At 34.5% G+C, this 20,241-nt stretch overlaps 1 protein-coding gene and 1 pseudogene across 2 annotated transcripts in view; one reads left to right on the forward strand and one right to left on the reverse strand.

The window, feature by feature from the left end:
* Positions 1-570: 570 nt before the first annotated feature.
* On the forward strand, positions 571-1,793 carry LOC149411742 (uncharacterized; annotated as a pseudogene).
* Positions 1,794-5,500: 3,707 nt separating this feature from the next.
* Positions 5,501-20,241, reverse strand: part of Ent2 (Equilibrative nucleoside transporter 2) — a 102,977-nt gene continuing 88,236 nt past the window's right edge. For both annotated transcript variants that reach the window (XM_089646840.1, XM_089646841.1), the window contains exons 9-10: positions 11,529-11,853; positions 5,501-10,990 (exon numbers count right to left, since the gene is read on the reverse strand). In XM_089646840.1, the coding sequence (XP_089502966.1) occupies positions 10,855-10,990; positions 11,529-11,853 (461 nt within the window). In that variant the 3' untranslated portion in view covers positions 5,501-10,854. The remainder of the gene's footprint in view (positions 10,991-11,528; positions 11,854-20,241) is intronic.

The following is a 20,241-nucleotide window of genomic DNA, read 5'->3' on the forward strand; positions in this document are numbered from 1 at the left end:
CAATTTTTCAACTGTCAAGTGATCCGTGGACGCGGGTAGTGCTCATCGCGTTTTATCAAAATTTCTTATTGTTTTCATAAGGTAAGTCTTCCATTATATTGATAATTATTTCAAGTTTTTACAAGATATTGATATATTTTAGAGTATTGTGTTGTAAATAAAGGCCAAAGGTGAGTTTCTTTGCCATCCTTATTTAGTTTAAGCGCCTGGATAAGATAATTGCCAGGTGCCAATGATTGTGTGTTACATTTGTATGGAGGTCTATTCATTGGCATGCATGTCAATCACTGTACTTTCATATAATAATTGATAAATTGTGTTTTTTTAGACAATTGATATGTAGTTTTGCTTAAATTCAGCAGTAAAATTTAGAACATACATTTGTTTAATTAAAGTATTATTATTAGCAGTGCCAATCACTATAACCTGCACATGCCAATCACTATACTGATAGGGGTGCCAATATTTACACTGCCAATGATACACACTCTAAAGTTTACACCATTTATTGATTTAAAATTATTTATTAAAGTTAGTTTTGTTTGTGTTTTTTACAGATATCAAATTAAAATGCCTAAAGTTCCTGCTGATTTAAAGTATTTCAAAAAATACAAGCATAACGACATTCAGAAGGCTTTAGATGCTGTGAAAAGTGGTATGTCGAAAAAAGCCGTTTCTAAACAATTCAACATTCCACGGTCTACTATTCAATTTAGATTAAGTGAAAAATATGTTAAGACAAGACCCGGACCAGCAACAGTTTTAACAGAAGAAGAAGAGTCTATCCTCGTTCGGTGGATTAGTACAAACAGTCAGAAAGGTTTCCCACGAAGAAAAGAAGATATTCTGGAGAGCGTGCAATATTTTATCAGTAAAAATCCTCGACCAAATGCATTTATTAACAACAACCCTGGGGAAGGATGGTATAAATTATTTTTACGGAGACATCCTGAAATTTGTACCCAAACTGCTGAGGCAGTAACTTCAGCGAGCTCGGTTGTTTCAGAAACAAACATAAGACGCTGGTTTCAACAAATCTACGACTACTTACATGAAAACGATTTAACTGAAATATTAAATGATCCAAAACGTATATTTAACGGTGACGAAACTAATTTCCAGTTATGTCCCAAAAATTCTATGGTTCTGGCTATGAAGGGTACAAGGAATGTTTACGAAGTAGAACACGCACCAAGTAAATCATGTCTAACAGTAATGTTTACTTTGTCAGCTTATGGTGAGATAACTCCACCAATGGTAATTTTTCCTCTAAAAAGAATGCGACAAGACATCATTCGATCTATACCAAGCGAATGGGGAATAGGATTGTCTGAAAATGGATGGATGAAAGGGGACATCTTCATTGCATACATAAAAAATGTCCTTCATCCGCATCTGTGTAGATCACACGTTAAATTTCCTGTAATGTTGTTTCTCGATGGTCACAAGAGTCACACAACTTTTGAATGAAGTCAGCTGTGTCAAGAATTGGGTATAATATTAATAGCTTTATATCCAAATGCAACCCGTATTCTGCAGCCTGCTGATGTTTCTGCATTTAAACCAATGAAAAATGCATGGAAAAGGGCCGTTGTGGAATGGAGAAGAACTAACGTTTCAAAAGTTCTTACTAAAACTGACTTCGGTCCGATCCTTAAGATTGTTTTGGAAAAATTTGTTAGCAAGACTGTTGTAGTTAATAGTTTTAAAGCTTGTGGCCTTTCCCTTGGAATCCAAATGCATTGGACTATTCCAAATGTTTGGGAAATCTAACCATCCTCTCACTCGATTAACCTTACCATCACAAAAACCACAAAAAAATACAAATTTATTGAACTACGAAGACTTTAAAAGGATTGTTGGTGATGAAAAAATTAAAATATTTGAGAAACACCAATTTGACAATGAATCATCAGATTTTTTAGCACTGTTAACGATTTAAAAAAAATTAAATGATCAACGTTCACTAGTTTCGGACAACGAAGAAGCTGAAGAATTTGCCGGAATATCGGATGATTTCTTATGCTTTGATTCGGATGATGAAGTACCTTTGAACACAATAATTGCCAACGATTTGCAAAAACGAGCGAATGACAGCCACCTTTTGTCAAATGACATGCCAGATCAAGAATCGCCTCAATTGGAGCTAGCAGATAGCATCCCTTCTTGCAGCAGTGCATATAATTATTCACAAAAGTCCACAGAGATGAAAATAATAAATAACGACTTTGTACAAAACCAGCGCGTTACTCCCACAAAGCACAATACTTCATTAAATGATATCCTGAATTGGCCAAAGACGCCAGAGAGGAAAACCAAAAATATGACAATGAAAAAAACTTTTATTTTGACTAGTAAAGAGTGGCTTGATATTGAGGAGGCAAAAATGAATGCAAAAAATAAATTGGTCTTAAAAAAAGCGGCTAGAAAAACTGAAAGAGAACAAAATTCCAAAGTTAAAGCTGAAAGTTCCAAACTGATTAACAAATCAAGAAAAATATCGCAAAAAAAGAATAATAATACTGCGATTGAAAATTTGCCCGTTCAAAAGCCAAATGAATGTTTGAATTTTGAAGATACTCTTCCACCAAAGATAAACGAGAATGGTTCGACTTCAACACAATTTCATTCCAAAACTTCTTGTAACCTCGTACAAAAACCTACAAAATTACAAATAATTACTCTTCCTGAAAAGGAAAAATCATTAGAAAAGGAAAATGAACCATCAACATCGAATAATATTTTCCAAACCAACAGTGCAAGCGTACATAAATCTGTTGAACCTAAAATAAAAATCATTTTATGCGTGACACTCAAAAAACCATTTAAAATTATAGTTAAAAAACCCGTTTCTGGAAATGACAATAATATTCAAAGTCTACCAGATGACACGAAAAATCTTTCGGAAAGCGAAATTATTGAAGCTATGCTAAAAGAAGATTAAAATTTCTTAAAAGAAGTACGTAATACCCACCTACCGCAGTTTTTTTTAATATTTAAAAATATAATTTTTTAGTAAAATGTATCCTCTTTGTGAATTGTATCCTCTTTCAATAAAGTTTACTGAAAAAAAATGTTTTCTTTACAAAAATAATATATAACACAAAGTGCCAATGATTATACTTCTTGCAATGCCAATTAATGTATCGTGGGTGCCAATGATTGTACTTTTTATATGTTTGCGATTTGATTCACTATACTGAGAAACGCAAGCAAAATTAAAGACAAGCAACATTGAAAATGTGCACTCAATTGTTGAACAAGTCAACTGTAATAAATATATTTTAAAAAACTTGCAATCATAACACAAAATCGGGGAACAAGTTGGAAGTTTACCATAAAGTGCCAACCATTGTACTCCTTACCCTATAAGTATTTAAAATCATGGCAAAAGGTAATTATAAAATTTATTGAGCTATTTAAAATTGAAATAATACAAAGTTGGCAGTGAAACTATAGCTTTGTGATGGTTTTATGTACAATGATCTGAATATTATTTGACTTGAAGGCAGTAGCGTCACTAGCGGGTTTCCAACAAACAAAATGAAATCTATACTCGTCAATGGTCAATTGTTACTCTTAATGTTAATCATGATACCAGAATAAACTGTTAATTGTATCTATCAATAGTTAGTCCACAAGTAGAGACATCCATTCATAGCATTAACGATATTTTCGCGAACTAAAGCGATAAATAATGTTTTTAGAGATAATAAAAAAGATTTTTTAGTCGCTATAATCTTGTATTGACAGATCGTAGAACGAACATGACACACTCTACTGTAGAAACATGTGCCATGTTGAGTTTCAATCAATAATACAATAAACATGTTTCAAGTGATTTTGCTAATTTAATTGTTTTTCCCCTCTTCCCGACCCATTCCTTGACATTTTCCTATTTAGCTATAAACGCTATGAAAACGCAAAATTAAAGCTATTTGTTCAATAATTAATGCTACATTTATTAAAAGTTAAAGCTATGAATGGGTGTCTCTAGTCAAGAGTAACTATTTTTAGCATCTTGATACCAAAAAACTGTTGAATTTGTTAATACCAATGACGCCAAATACTCGTCGATAATAATATTTCTGTCAATCTAATTCAATAATTCTGTCAATGACGCCAAATACTCCCAATATTTCTATTAACATCTGTAGTTACTCATGACGCAAAAATTCTACGATTTCATTGTTTATTTTTAATCATAGCTTGAGAACAAAATTTCTGAAATCTGATTATATTTAATTAACCACGGCAACACGCTGTTATTATATTTTACTGTCAATGTTCAAAAGCACATCTTTTGAAGTATAGTTTGTATGTAAAAAAATGTTTTAGGAATTGTTAGAACAAAGATTCCAGATACACTTGAAAACCCTTTACATAATAGTTTGGCTACAAACAGAATACAAAAAAAATTGGTTAAATAATATTGAATAAAATCCTACAAAATAACACATATTAAAAAAAATAATAGGTGTTTTAATTTATAAAATAGGTACATAAAATATTGTTCAATCTGTTGGCAGCAAATTATAAGATAATTTTTTTTAATCTTATAATACTTGCATCAAAATTTACGATTACTTACTCTCACTTAATAAGTTCAGATATAAATTTTATTGCACAATATATTTTAGGTACGTCAAAATGAACTCGCTTTAAAATGTCTTCAGTAAAATCTAAAACATTTACGTACTAATAATAATATGTAGGAGAAAGGTTATTGGAACACAATTGCATGGTTATTTATACGACATTTAATGCAAGATTAAGGCATTGCAAGATGGTGCTGGATTTTGCAATAAACCCTTCGATTTAGCGGCACTTTGAACTGTAACAATATTCTAGGATTGGCCGAATGATGCAAGGGGTTGGGATTGAACTCTGGGCAAGAGAGTGCAAGGCAAGTGTGCGACCAGCCACAAATTCAGTTTCACAAACAAATTTATTAAAGAGATATGTATGCACATGTATTTTGGCTACTTCGGCAGTTTTGATGTGTTGAGCAAATTTTGTAATTTTCCATAACAAAACCGTTACAATTTATTGGTGTTTTTTTTTAAGAGAGATTTGTCCTGGGTAACAATATTTGAATTCCCCTACTTTCACCATTGTAAGAGGAACATGTTGCTTAAGCAAAGATGGAGGATTTAGCAAGCAAAAGATTGAACCCGTGAAATCCCAACGCATTTGTCTAATCGGCTACTAACCGATTGCACGCAAACTTTTCCTGGTGATGATAGCCAACCTCTGATAGGAAAAATACCAGAAAGAAATAAAAAACTTTTAAATTAAATAATATGAAACACCAAGGTTTAATCACAGTTTTTAATGATATGTATATCAATATTTTATAGAACAATTGTTCCTTCATCAGGATACTATTTTTTGGTTTAAATATCATTAAAAACAGTGGTTAAAACTAAGGGCAAGTTGTTTATAGAAATTGAACAATTCATCGAAATTTCAAAGTTAATATTATTCAAATATCGGCTAGTTAACTCACAATAGTTAAATAATAGCAGTACTTGAATTAAACTTTCACAGAAAGAACTTTGAATATTAAGTTCGAAATTTGATTAACTGTTCAAGTTCTCTGAAACAACTAGCCTAAAGTTTTTCAATATCATTTAATTAAACATGGTTTTGTTTTGGAAAATAGAGAAAATCATAGTTGGGAGTTAGATTATGTAGCTTTTAACAAAGGTTAGACAATAACTGGAGTAATAATTGTAGTTTTAAGGGTTTCTTCTGATTGTATTAGTTGTGCGTGAATAAAAGTAAAAAGTACCGTAAAATGGGGTGACTGTTCAATTTTCAACTTTGAAACTAAATAACTTTTTTATAAAACCATTTGTGTGGGAATATTTTATGTCACGTTTATTGCAAATGTTTAAAACTATAAAAATACATGTAAAAAATTGGTGTATTTGGAGTAAAAAAATAAATTTAAAATACACTGTGATAAAAGTCACTTTTTGGAGTGGGGCGACTTTAATACACCATTTTTTTAATAAGCTTATTACAAAATAATGCCAATCAAAAAATAATTCGAGTTAAAATAATCAAGTATATATAAAATATATCGATACACTGATAAACTTTACAATACAAATGACACAAAACTAATATAATCATAAAAAAATTATAAATTTACTTTTTTCAGTAACCGGACGACTCAACACACCTATAAAAAGCGATAACAAAGTCATGAAAAGTAATGAAACAAAAACTAGGTTAAATAGGTTACATTTAAGTGAGTATTTTTTCATCGCTTTTAATCACTTTTTTAAGTTGTGTTAAATTGTCACTGTGTTGAGTTATCATGGAACCACATTTTTCTCAATCTGAATTTTTTTTTTCACAATTCAACCATCAATACATTTGAATATAACGAAAAACCAAATAATTTTTTGAGTGGTGGCAAGAATTATGGAGATATCCGCAATGATCAAAGTTGCACCACAGTCACCCCATGTTATGGTACATAATATTACATATTGTAAAATACAACAAAGTTTTGCCTTACAAACTAGTTATAGTATAGTTACTAGTTAAATATAATTTTATAATCTTTTAAATAGTATGTATTTTTTTGTTATATTTTGTGTACATTAATGGAAGCTTAGATTATTAGTAGTTACAGGCAATGACGGACCAAAAGTGAATTCCAGAAAGTAATAAATAATTCTCACAAGTGATTTGATTCCCTTTGATTGATGATTGAAATTTTATTTTCTGAAGTCGGATATCAAGTTAGAAACATGTTGTATCCAAGTAATGCATCTGTGTGATTAGGTACTGTGTTCGTATCGACTTTCACTGCAATACGTTTATCAAACTACAGTTTTCAAACACAAAAATTATCTACAATGATACCTCGTTTAACAGCAGTTCTGAAAATGGGCGAAAAAACAGAAAGATTCATCGGAACTAGTTGCAGGTAATTGTCATTGTAAATCACTAATGTTTGAATTTCCAAGAAATTACTTTGCTAAACGAGGTATTAATGTATATACATATTCCAAAATAGCTCAAAAATGATCTTCACTATGAAGCACCATATTTTTTTTAATATTCTTCATCAATTATACACTCCATTTCTTGTAAAGAACTACTGGGAAAAATTCTAAATAGGTTTTTCACCACCTAAGAGAAATTACTCATCAAGTAGCTTTAATCATAAGATTAACATGGCTGTCTTTTTGAGAAGAGGAAGGAGTGAACAGGGTCTTGAAGAGAACCATGTTGTAGGAAGGAGGAAACACAGAGGCCGACAAATCATTTCACAGCCGAACTGTTGAACTCAAGAAAGAGTCGCAGAAACGACCCATTCTCTTGTGACAAATATTGGGTGCTCATTTTTCGCGTTTTCAATGACGCTAGTTCGGAGCATCTTCCATTAAAATACCGGTAGAACAAGGACAAAATTCCTATCTGACGCATGTGCTGTAAAGATTGCAATTAAGCTATTTACTTGACCCACCGTTGGTGGTGAAATAGATAATATATACGTTAATCGACGAGTATCTGTCGAGTGCGCTATCGACAGTAATTAATACAAGTCAGAGGTAGTGAAATACCACTTCATACTGTTAAATCAGCGCATCAGATATGGTGCCTCGATCGCACAGTAGACATTATTATCAGAAATCGTTCTTTAAGAAACTGGAGTATATATTGTATAAAGATTGCATTATTAAACATTATCTCTGTTCCTGAACAATAAAAATATCAGTCTTAAACAATATTTCTTTAGGATCGTAGCTTTTTAAATACACACTCTCAGATTTCTGTTCTTCAGTGTTCTTCATCAAACCAATGAAATACTAATGTATAATTCTTATATTACATTTACAATACAGAGAAAGATGTAGAAGTGTCCACAATCACAATCAAACATCAAGTACACAATACAGTACTGTTGTGTCATACGTACAAATTTAAAAAAATAATTAAAATTTTACTCAAAACAAATTATACAAATAAAATAGTTGTAGGGGATATTGTTGTAATTTGATTGTATGGGGACACTTCTACTCTATGGTTATGTCCTGTTATTACATTATTTGTCTTAAGATAAGCCAATGAACAATAGATTTCCAAATTGAAAATTGTGCTCAAACAAAGAAAGGCATTTTTTTTAAAGATTGGGTTTGAATATTCTCTGGTCATTTGTGAGTATTAAAAAAATATATAGAATGAAAAACAGAAATAAAAGAATATTTATTGACTGTGAAAAGAATTAAAATAACCTTTAGGTTAATTATATTATCGGTGGTAATATAATTAACATCATATTTGTGTAATTTGCCACAACATGTAGTTGAAGAAGCTTTTTTAAAGTCACATTGTAGTTTTGTAATAACATGTTTGGGGCTCATTAAAAGTTGTGACAAATTTCACCCAGCGGCAAATTACTCTTTGTAGCAAACAACACATAGTGACAAATTGCACATTATGGAAAATTACACATTGTTACAAATCACACAGTGAAAAATTACGTCGCAATATAGAGCATATTAAATAAACCAATAACATTTATTGTCTTAAAATTAATAACTCTCAAGGTTGATATTGTACAAGGTTCCTGCTTTTTAATTGAAAATTACGCATTATGGCAAACTTAATATTCGGACATATTTCACACTGTGGCAAATTACACATTGAAGCAAATTTCATATTGGGGCATATTACACACTGGCAAATTACATAGTGTGGGTAAACACACATTATGGAAAATTACATATCGTGCAAATTACACGTTATGGCAAATTTCATATTGGGTCATCTTACACACTGGCAAATAACATAGTGTGGGTAAACACACATTATGGAAAATTACATAACGTGGAAAATTTCATATTGGGTCATATTACACACTGGCAAATTACATAGTGTGGGTAAACACACATTATGAAAAATTACATATCATGGCAAATTACACATTCTGGCAAATTTCATATTGGGTCATATTACACACTGGCAAATTACATAGTGTGGGTAAACACACATTATGGAAAATTACACATCGTGGCAAATAACACATTTTGGCAAAATACAGATTTTAAGTCAATTTCATAAATATTTTTAATGATTTAAAATTAACTTCACTTTAGCAGCCATTTGCTCAGTTTTAATTGGTGAAAGCAAGAATTAAAATAATAATAAACGAGAACATGACATGTTTTAACTTAGTTTTTAATTATAAAGTGAGTTATTATTTATTTCTGCCATTACACAATCAATATTATAGTTTCAAGATCTATAATATTAAATCTATGATTTCTTTTTATTTTAACAGTGGACCCAAGGTTTTAACTAAATCCTTCAGTTAGTTAATACCACAAATTGAACACACAATGAAATTAAAGACTTATAAATAAATTAATGCAGTGTGAGTGCAGAAAAAGATTGTGTTGTTAACTGTGTAATATAAAAACACCAAGCGATATGGAAACTGATGATTTCTTTCCACATTATAAAAGTGCTTACACTTCTACAAAGTTTATTGAAAATCCTGAATTTCTTTTTTTAATAACTTTACCATCCAAATGTCACACAATCATCAAATAAACATGCGCTTATAATTATTTTTAAACAATGTCTGCTTGTCATATCAAAACGCTTAGTTTAAAAGTTTAAAAAAAATACCATAATCCTTACTAATGCAATAACTTATTCACCAATAAACAATCTTATTAAAACGACAGTTTTAGTCATTTCCACTGAAATAATAAGTATAAAAATAATTTCCTTACAAAATAACCAACATAAGGACCGCTAACGGAGGCAGCTGATGTCAAAATGATAAGTTTCTATTGAAAAGAAGGAAAAAATCTCATATAACAATAGTTAAATTAAGATTCTAAAGTCGGTAATGAAGTTTTAGATTGTAGCTGACATCTGTTGATGAGATTAGAAAGTAGACATCGATTTACGTGAAAGGTAGCATAAGTAACGGTTGGTTTGAAACTTGGCTTACAATATGCGCTTGCAGTAAAGATTACTTATTGTTATTTTATTTACATCGGAAATGCGGTGAAAATGTAAAGATAAAATAATTAAAATACAACAAGTCATGCAAATAGATTCGTTAATTGTTGACGTTTGTATAGTTAATAATATGAATTCAATCGGCTAGCACGGGTTATATTTATAAAATGTTAAAATTATTATAACACAATAAAGCATTACCTAAGCTCTTGTTTATAAAACATTTGTCTTTTTGTAAAATTTGTACAATTGAAGTTCATGATTGTATTTTTTTTGTCGATTGGCCATTTTTCTCACATTCCTGATCCTTAGACAAAAGCACACACTTGGAGACAGCACTTGGTTTTAAATTTATGCACATAATGTCATGATTTAACATAAAACTTGCTCCATTTCGGAATATAAATACAAAACTTATCGGATTTCAAAACTCAGCATATGAAACGCATCTCTTTTTGGGATACGCAATGTAAAATTTGCTACAACAGACATAAAACTAGCTACGTTTCAGAATACAAAAATAAAACTTCTGCTTTTTGGAATACAAACACATAAACCTTGCTGCATTTCGGAATACAAACATAAAACTTGCTACATTTCGGAATTCAAACATAAAACTTACTGCATTTCAAAACTGAGTATTACTGCGTTTTTTTTGGAGCTGCAACATAAAACTTTGTGCATTTATAAATGCAAATTTATTGTTGCAATAAACTTTCAAAACAAAATAACTTAAAACTGGAAAGCTGTCAAAAAGTGTGCGTCCAAGGATTGAATTGCAAGAAACCGCCGTAGTTTGTTCAGTATGTAGAATCATTATCTCCTAGAGAAGCACTACCACGCGTCCTGGAGGCGTTATGTGCTGGAGAAGATGGCGAGTGAGACCACGACCGGGCCCAACATGGAGAAGGCGATTCCGGCCACAATGCCCGTGATGAGCATCGCCGATCCGTACATTCCAGCTGTCTGTGCGTACTGCTTTTCTACACAACTACAAGAGGAAGAGAACAAATGGTTAATTATTGATCAAGGAAAATTCATTTTGATAGAATTATTGACGCAGGGCAGGCAGTGGCAACTGACTATCACGCCGTTTTCCACAGGGGTATGCAGAGAGGATAGACAGCCAGACAATTCTGACTTGACACTCGTGGCCTAATTCACCATCATATATATACGCTTTCATTGTCTAACTCTAGTATTTGATTCACGTGGTCGCCTTCCTCGGTCATCCCCAACTTATTTTACCAACCATCTAAGCATCCCTTTCTTAATCTTATTCTTCACACCGAATCTACACATTATACACGGTTATATCACACATAGGCCTCGGAGATCTCATTTCTACGGCATTCAGTAATTTTCATCCTTACTCTTGCCCGTCCAATGCCATACATCAGGTTTGGTATATTGGCACAAAGTATCAAAGTGTCAATACCTCATTAAATCCAATTATAGATTATATTAACAGGGTTCTACCGCAGTAAAAACAACCAATTGATAAATTTCCATGGAAGCTAGCAACTTACCCCGGGATGTACATCATTGCTAGCGAGCTAAAGTGTCCGTTGGACCATCCAAAGACGACAGCGATGGCCCAGTAGACCCAGTCGTTATCGATGAGGATGGGCATGGTGCGCACAACGCCCAGCGGCATGTAGCGGCACAGCACAAACAGCGGCAGGAAGACCAGGCGCGCCCACACAAACACAAACAGGTACTTGGGGCCGGGCCAGCTGAACATGCTGGCCGTGGAGCTGCCTATCATTGCCATGATGTTGAAGGTCAGGAAGCAGGTCACCTGCGTGTAGACGCTGGACGGGACGAAGAAGTCCTCGTCTGAGGGTTTTACGTCTGCAAAAACACAGATTATATTGTAACAATAGCTAAAATATCTAGGAGTTACCATATCACAAAACTTGGGGAACTGCATATTGCTATTAATTCATTAACAGTAATCAGAAAAGGCTTCCTTCATCCAACACCGGATATGCTGTCAAAAATGTATATGCAACATGTCCTGGAATACACTTTATACAACATGTCTTCAATAAGGAAGTTGAGTCCATTTTTTTTAATCAATGTTCGCATTCAAACTTAAATACTGGTATTTTTATTTTTTTTTTTAACCTTTCCTCATCTGTGGTGTGTATTTACTACACATTGCTTCTAATAACTTTAATAACTCCATAAATATAATAAATTCTGGGTTCAGATTTTAGGTATTCCTCCGTTATACATTTATGCACTGAATTAAAAAATAATATATTACATAGTTTTCAAATTCAATTAAAAATCAGAGTTTTTGGTTAAAAATCGGGAACTAATACACCAATACAATCAACCGTGTGATACTAATAAGCAAAGAGTGTGCGTGGAAATGACACGCTTTTGATGTCCCGCTTTAATTCGCTATACGGGAACATGAGACATCCACACTTTTGCAGTTGTAGTTTTTGATTTAGACCATTGATACCTACGACCGCACAGCTGTGTTTGTGCCAGCCGCGCCGCTTGCCAGTTGGCCGCGGACCGTCGTTAGATGTGGACCCCTCGCACGTTTCTTTAGCATCTGCCGATAGTGTTTTTCATGTTTTCAGCAATTAAATTACAATTATTATCACTTTTGATATAAAATATAATAAACATAATCGATGAGCTATGAATATTCATATTTTTCCGACATTAAATCGCTTATTTTGTGATGTGTATTGACTACACAGCACCGGAACGCGTGTATTTTTTTAGCACAGTAAGGGAAAGGTTAAAGTTTGTTTTCATAATTAAATTAATTCTCAAAGTTAAAATTTTATTAAGCCCGCCAAAACGAGCGGAATCCGAGCGGTAAGGGGCGGGGTGTGGTGTGACGTCATTCGAACTGTGAAAACCACGTCGCTTAAGCATTTTGTATGGAAAATTTTTTAATTCTTTGGTTTACAGCCCAGTTCACTGTGAGACTTTTCTGGGCGGCCGGCGGCCTGAAGTGTATCACATGTTATGTGACATGTATAATAATAAAAACTTCTAAGTTATGCAATAAACAACATATTATTATAAAGCACTATACGAATATGTATCTTTAGAAATCCATTTCATATAATAATAACAACAAATACGTACATATATTTGACAAACCCAAATAAACGTTTGGCCTATACACCTCTCTCATCTAAACCGACCATCTCTCATGTAATAGAAAGAGATGCACCATAGGTGATCCGTTGTACGTACAAGTCACGACACATGTGACGTCAGAATTCTTTCGACCAATCGTGGAGCGTATACAGTCTATTGCTATTGAATGCTTTTTCAAGAACGTTTAACTAATTCTAAGAATAATAATATAGAAATATATTTATATATTTAGAATCGATATTTTTTGATCTACATGAACATATTTTTTATAAGTCAAAATATTTTTCACTCAACTTCCTTATTCTAACAAAACAATTTAAAGGTCGATTGGATTCTTATTGTGACAGAAGAAAGGATTAACTTATTTTAAATCTAAAACAACTCAATTACTGTTAACCCTTTTGCTGCCCGAATGTAAACACAGATAGATACTCTCACGCCAAGGGTTTTTAGAATTTTTTATATTGCCTCATTATTTATTATCCTCAGCACTTAGAGATTGTAAATCATTACCAAAACAAAAAAAACTTGTTTACGTTACACTCTTGAAAAGTCTAAGCAAGATATCTTTATGAATTGATGCATTATTTGACGAATAAAAACTATCTATGAAACATCAACAAACTTCGACCCGCCGCCATTATCAAATCAGTAATCTCACCAACACATACAGACATACTATAGTAATATCAGTACTCACGTCTCTGTAGTGGGACCACTGCGACGGCTCACCATTTCACACGATTCACTTGTGATAATATTATTGTTTAAGCTTCATTATTTATTCAACTTTTATTTACAGTTTCTTATCGTATTATTTATGTTAATAGTTTTTATTCGAATGGTAGACTTTAAAACAGGGATGAATACACAATGCCACATTACACTGGGAACACATATATCGAGCCATTTTTCTGCGGCTTTGTTTAAGTTTTGTATTCGCACAAACATGGCAGGCTCTGTATGGCTTGGATTGTTTTGATGTTGCCGGTATTGGCTCAGGCATATGGTTTACAACTTCTTTTGAAAGCAGACGTAATGGTGTGTCATGATGAGACGAATGAGGAGTTGAGTCGATTTGATTTTTTTTGTGGTGTTTTGCGATTAATTGTCTTATCACACATAACTGATAATCGGGGAAGCTCATACCTGAATTTTTTATGCTATTGTGTACAATAAAAGAATTTAACAGATATAAATCAATAATATGGAAAAAAAGCTTTTTATACCACTTAATGGACTTTCGCAAGCAACTTACTCCAGTTAACATCATGTCTGCCTTATCCACTAAACCCATATGCTTATTGTAATCCTGAATGCAATTGGGTTTGCATATTGTTTGTCCCGTTCTTAAATTTGTTTTTCACATTGGGGAAATAGTGTGGTCGTGTAAAGAGCTGAGCATGTATATTTCCCTCTTATCATGCCATTTTAGAGCCATCAATGGCCCGCAGCTCTTTGTTACCATTTCCCCCTTCTTCAGTTTGTCAAATTTTGGCATGTATTTCCTATTTTTTCGCACCGTTCCGCAAGCATTGGTTTTATTTTCATGCAGGTATTTAAATAGTGTAGGACTGGTATACCAGTTATCAACATAAAGTTTGTGTCCCTTATCTAGATAATCTCTAAGTAGAGTTGTCACAACAGCTCCCGAGGCGCCTATACATTGATTATCAGTGACGTCGGTTCCATCACCACAATAAACAATGAAATCTAAAACATAACCCGTCAGTACATCACACAAAACAAACATTTTTATCCCAAACCGGTGGCGTTTGGAAGGAATAAATTGTTTAAATTTTAATCGTCCTTTAAAAACAACCATGCTCTCGTCGATGCAAAGATTTTCAAAGGGAGTAAAAGTTTCTTTAAATATCTTACGAGTCGGATTAACGAGTAATCTTATTTTGTGCAATTTGTCGCCAGGAATTTGTGTATCGTGGTCAGAAATATGTAACATGCTCAGTAATATTTGATACCTATTTCTGGGCATCGTTTTACCAAAAATGGCACTCGTAAGAAGAGGATCTGTCGACCAATGCTCTTCTATTGAATGATGTTTATTTCGTGTCATCAGCATTGATATGGCAAAAAATACATACATCTCACTAATTGAAGTATCAACCCATTTACGAAGCCTTGATTGTTCAGACACAACTTTTTTCTGTATTGTTGCTGCGTAATATTTATTAGTTTGAGATACAATATCAGTCATAATATTTGTATTTAAAAAATGCTCAAAAAAATTCACTTCCTCGGAATTTTCCGACAAAAGAGGAGAAGAGTTTACGCCAGAAGGGAAATCATCGAAGTCGTGAATAATCGGAACAAAATGATCCGATGTCCAAGTGTTCATGTCAAAACCAGTCTGACTTGATGTGCTGGGTTCGTCCAAGAGTTGATCATTAGATTCAACAATATTTTCAGCGTGTACTCCTTCATTTATACTGCTTACTTCACTGGCGGAATCACACTCACTGTCACTAAATTCACAGTCAGAGTCAAGATCGAGACAATATTCTCTTATTTGGTCATCAGACAAGTCACGTCGAGCCATGATGGAGGGTTACACAAAATAAAATATTAGGAAAAACGACAAATTAACACAATAATTAGTTTCCAAACACAGATAATTAAAATAAAATTTATATTAATATTTTTCACTCGAAAGGCGGATATAACAACTTTGTACGGGACGGCACTGTAGTCGCCGGCCGCACAGACGATATAGCGGGAGTGGCCGGCTGGCCGCTTCGACGCCTTTGAAGGGAAGGTCGGGAAAAAGTAGGGAGAATGTTGAAAAAAATGGAAAAAATGGGGATAAATATGGGGAAAAGGAAAAATGGGGAAAAATGTGGTTAAAAAATGGGGAAAAATTAGGATAGGGAAAATTGGGGAAAAATGTGGGAAAAATATAGGGAAAAGGGAGAAATGGGGAAAATGTGGGAGAAAGGTATAAGGCAGGGGGGAGGAAGGTAGGGGGGAACCTGCGCCCTGACTAGGGACGCTTCGACTATTGTGAAAATGTTTTCTTCTTGATGAGCACCAGGGAGCCGGGTGAAAGAAGAAGGCCAGGTTGCAGTGAAGGTCCAGGGCAGGAGAGGCTTGAAGAAGGCAGTCAGGGCAGTCCAGGAGAGATGTTGATGGTCCGATCGTTGCTGGCTCTCTGCCGAATTGCACAAGTTGTCCGCTTTTTAAAGGGCCAACGGGCCTAGCTCTCCCTTTGTTAGCGACAAATTCCGAGAATTATTTTTGGGTTCCCGGAATTTGTCACAGGAGAGAGCGCCGTTGTTGCGTAACTTGGAAGGGGACGATTTTGACTAGGTCCCTGACTGTTCTTCAACCCACTTTGCCCGGGTCATTTTTATTTAAATACATTTTTGTGAGTTTGCACAAATTACATATTAAAAAGGGGGAATTGACATCCAAAAGGCAGTTTTGCACAATATTCAATTTTGTGCAAACGGCAAGTTTTGTAAAGGAAACTGCGTTTGCACAATTTCAAACTTTGTGCAAATTTACATTATTAAAGGGAGTTGGTATTAAAGGGGAAGATTTGCACAATATTCAATTTTGTGCAAACGGCAAGTTTTGTAAAGGAAACCGCGTCTGCACAATTTCAAATTTCATGCAAATCTTCCATGTTTTGTACAGATTTAATATAAGAAGGTACTTGGGGGGTCAAGCCTTTGTTTTTTGTCTATAATGATGACTGCTTGACCCCGTGGTTTTATTTATTGATCAGTTTTTCATATAAGATTTACAGTTTTACACAAGTGCAGATAAGATTACAGATTTTTATAGAGAGAATTTTGTTGCCTAAATTCGAATATGCGCAGAGGTGAGTTTGTAAAGGAACTGCCTCTGCGTAAATTCAGATTTATTAAAATTAATTTAAGTCGGTGGAGGTACGTCCGGTACAAACTTATTTCATTTAAAATAAGAAAACATGTTGATTAACACAAATGTTATTTGCACTAAAAATATTACTAGTTAATAAAAACAATTTGTTAAAATAATAACGTTAGAACCATGATTCGTTGCAGATTCTAAGTATTCGCGAACCGTCGAGATAAGAAAGAACCACGTGATACACTAACACAACTACGCGCGCGCGGGGAATTCAAACACTGAGAGGGGAAATATTGTAGTCTCCAGTTTGACGAGGTCTTTCATAATATAAACAAAATCATTTGTCACATCTGTGTAGAGATGTCGCTAGATAAAGGTTCAAATTATTTTTTAAGCCTGAGTTTTGCGCCATCTATACAGAAAGTTCCGAGATATCGCAAGATGAAATTAAAATCACGTATGATTGCGCGCGGCAGCGAGGGCCCGGAATCTTGAATCAAACATAGATGCGCACGGCAGCCTCCGGGTTAATAATGTATGTGCAACCTGTCCTGGAATACACTTTCTACAACATGTCTTCAATTCTAATAAAACAATTTAAAGGTCGATTGGATTCTTATTGTGACAGAAGAAAGGATTAACTTATTTTAAATTTAAAACAACTCAATTACTGTTAAACTTATTGTGAAACAAGATTTGAGCGCATCAACAGAATGCTGACTGCTCGTTAAATAATAATAAAGAGAAAAGGGAAACCTTTTAAAATTATATCAGGACTTTATAGTTGCCCCGGTATTCAAGAAATCTTCACCACCAACAACACAAGTGTAAATCTCCATGGACACCTTTGGCATCCAGTCCTAGAAAACACTTCTTTGCAAATACAGTAGTGGAAGCATGGAACAAACTTATTAACAACGTTTTGATGGCTTATATCTTCGGTACAGTATTTCCAAAAATGCAAAAAGTTCTGTCCCCAGAACCACTAATTATTTTATTTATTTATTTGAAGAGCAGACGGTTAACATAGAGTTCCCGTGAGCACTTAGGCCATAAGCCCATTGTGCTATCTCCCATTTTACCTCATTCCTTTAACAGTCACTCGGTCCCTTGTATAAAGTTCACCAGGGCTGTCATTGGATATGTCTGTCTTCTGGTTCCACAATGTATGTTCCCAGGTCTCTCCTCTCCAATCCCCCTTGGTTCCCTAAAGGCCCCACAAGGGAAGAGAACCTTATCTCTCCTCTCCATTCCCCTTTGGTTCCGTGAAGGCTCCACAAAGGAAGAGTTCACAGAGGTGGCCTCATCTCTCCTCTCCACTCCTCCTTGGTTCCCTGAAGACCCCACTATGGAAGAGGACTTCGTCTCTCCTCTCCACTCCAGCTTGGTTCCCCAAAGGTCTAGAAATAGAAGGTCTACTCCAGCAGAGCCCCGAGTGCTGGAGTAAGGTCTAAATACTCCGAGATGCGACCCTGTTTCGTTCGTGACACTGTTTCCCAGGTCATTCAGCCTGAGCATGGTAGCTCACACCATAGCTTGGGATGGCTATTGCAGGTCGTGTTTCCACTCCCTGAGTGATGGGTTCGCCACACTCCTACGCTTGAACCTGTAACGTATGCAATTTTAGGTAGGTACATTCCAATGTTTAAAAGGAAACGGTAGAGCTGAGATCTCATCTCAAGATTGTGGGAATAATTTCCTGTCAAGTAAGTTAAGTGATCATAAATAAAAGAGTGAGTTCTTAATGGAAAATATATTGAAACATCAAAAGCAACTACAAAGGAGTACAGATGATAAACATGTAATCATAGAAATAAATATAGGCACATACCCGATGGACTCTTGAATTAAACTAAACTAACTTAACGTGAAACGAAAGAACGACAACGAATGGCGAACGAAAACTTGCTCTCGGCAGCGGGGAACGGACCCGGGACGGAGGCCAGGACATCCTTCTCTTAGTGGAAGCAGGAGGACGCATCTCCTTCAATGGACGCCTGCAGGGGCATCAGGCCTGCAGCACGTGGTAGTCGACCAGACTCTTCAACGGAGCCAAGACAGCAATCCGTTTTCTTAGTGGCAGCGGGACAGCAACTCCCTCAATGGACGCCTGCAGGGGCATCAGGCCTGCAGCACGTGGTAGCCGACCAGGCTTGTCTTACAGACTTCGGGAACAGCAATCCGTTCCTTCGCGACGCGGGAAAACTCAGCCATCAACTACTAGCCATAGCTAGGACCGATCCATTTACGGTTTCAGTTCCGAAACACGAGCACTCCGAGATGACCATCGGCCAACACTCAATAAAAGCGGGATTCCATATTCCCCACTAAAATAATAACAAACACGAACTGTACGTGAATGGATAAACACCCCGCGCCTTTTTTAAAAGAAATAATAACTCCTATTCACATGATTAACTCAGATTGAAGCCCCTTTAAAGGAGAGTCTGGATCCACCGGTCAGCAGCCTTGGCTGACCGGGGAGGAAGTGACCATAAACAAAACTGTACTTCCTTCCTTCAAAATATTGCCAGAGTTTGAGAAAAAACACCATAGACAAAATAACCCCAATTAAGCAAGAACTAAACTTGTCACAAAATATTTATGTGACAATTCCCCCCTTCCCACAAAATGTTTGCCCTCAAACATGAACAACTAAGACCACTAATAAACTAAACTATGAGTCCAACAGGTGTCTAGAAAAATGAAAACATAAACAATAATTAGTAGTTATAATAACAACTTAGAATTAAGTTTCTTAAAAACTAAATTTCTTAAAAATAAATTTCTTAATAATAAAGAAAAAAAACAAGATCACTTTTCCTTGCACAGGAAATCAAGGCCAATTTGGCTTCACTTTAGGGTGGTTAAACAGCCCTCACTTACACTGAATTTACGCTATAATTAAATAGCAAAATGAGAAACTTATCTAACTAAGTCCATCCGGTTTAACAGTCTTATGACAAAAATCTTATGACAACATTCTTATGACAAAACTTAAAATTAAACAATACTTAAAATTAAACAATCATAGATAATGAAAATATCTTTATAGATATACATTTTTTTTCAATTCAGAACAATGGAGTTCATAGTAGGCAAAATTAGTACACAAGAAAATACTTTTCTGTGTTATTAGTAGTATAGAAACAGTTTACAAACTGTCTATCAGACGTGACCAGAGTAGGGGTTTGTATTGGATTATTTATCCATCATTTTTTATCGTTCGTTATTGAACCAGGATTTACAATTCCG

The sequence above is a fragment of the Hesperophylax consimilis genome, chromosome 25 (genome assembly GCF_061612785.1).
Source record: "Hesperophylax consimilis isolate HC1 chromosome 25, BYU_Hcon_1.0, whole genome shotgun sequence".
NCBI lineage: Eukaryota > Metazoa > Arthropoda > Insecta > Trichoptera > Limnephilidae > Hesperophylax > Hesperophylax consimilis.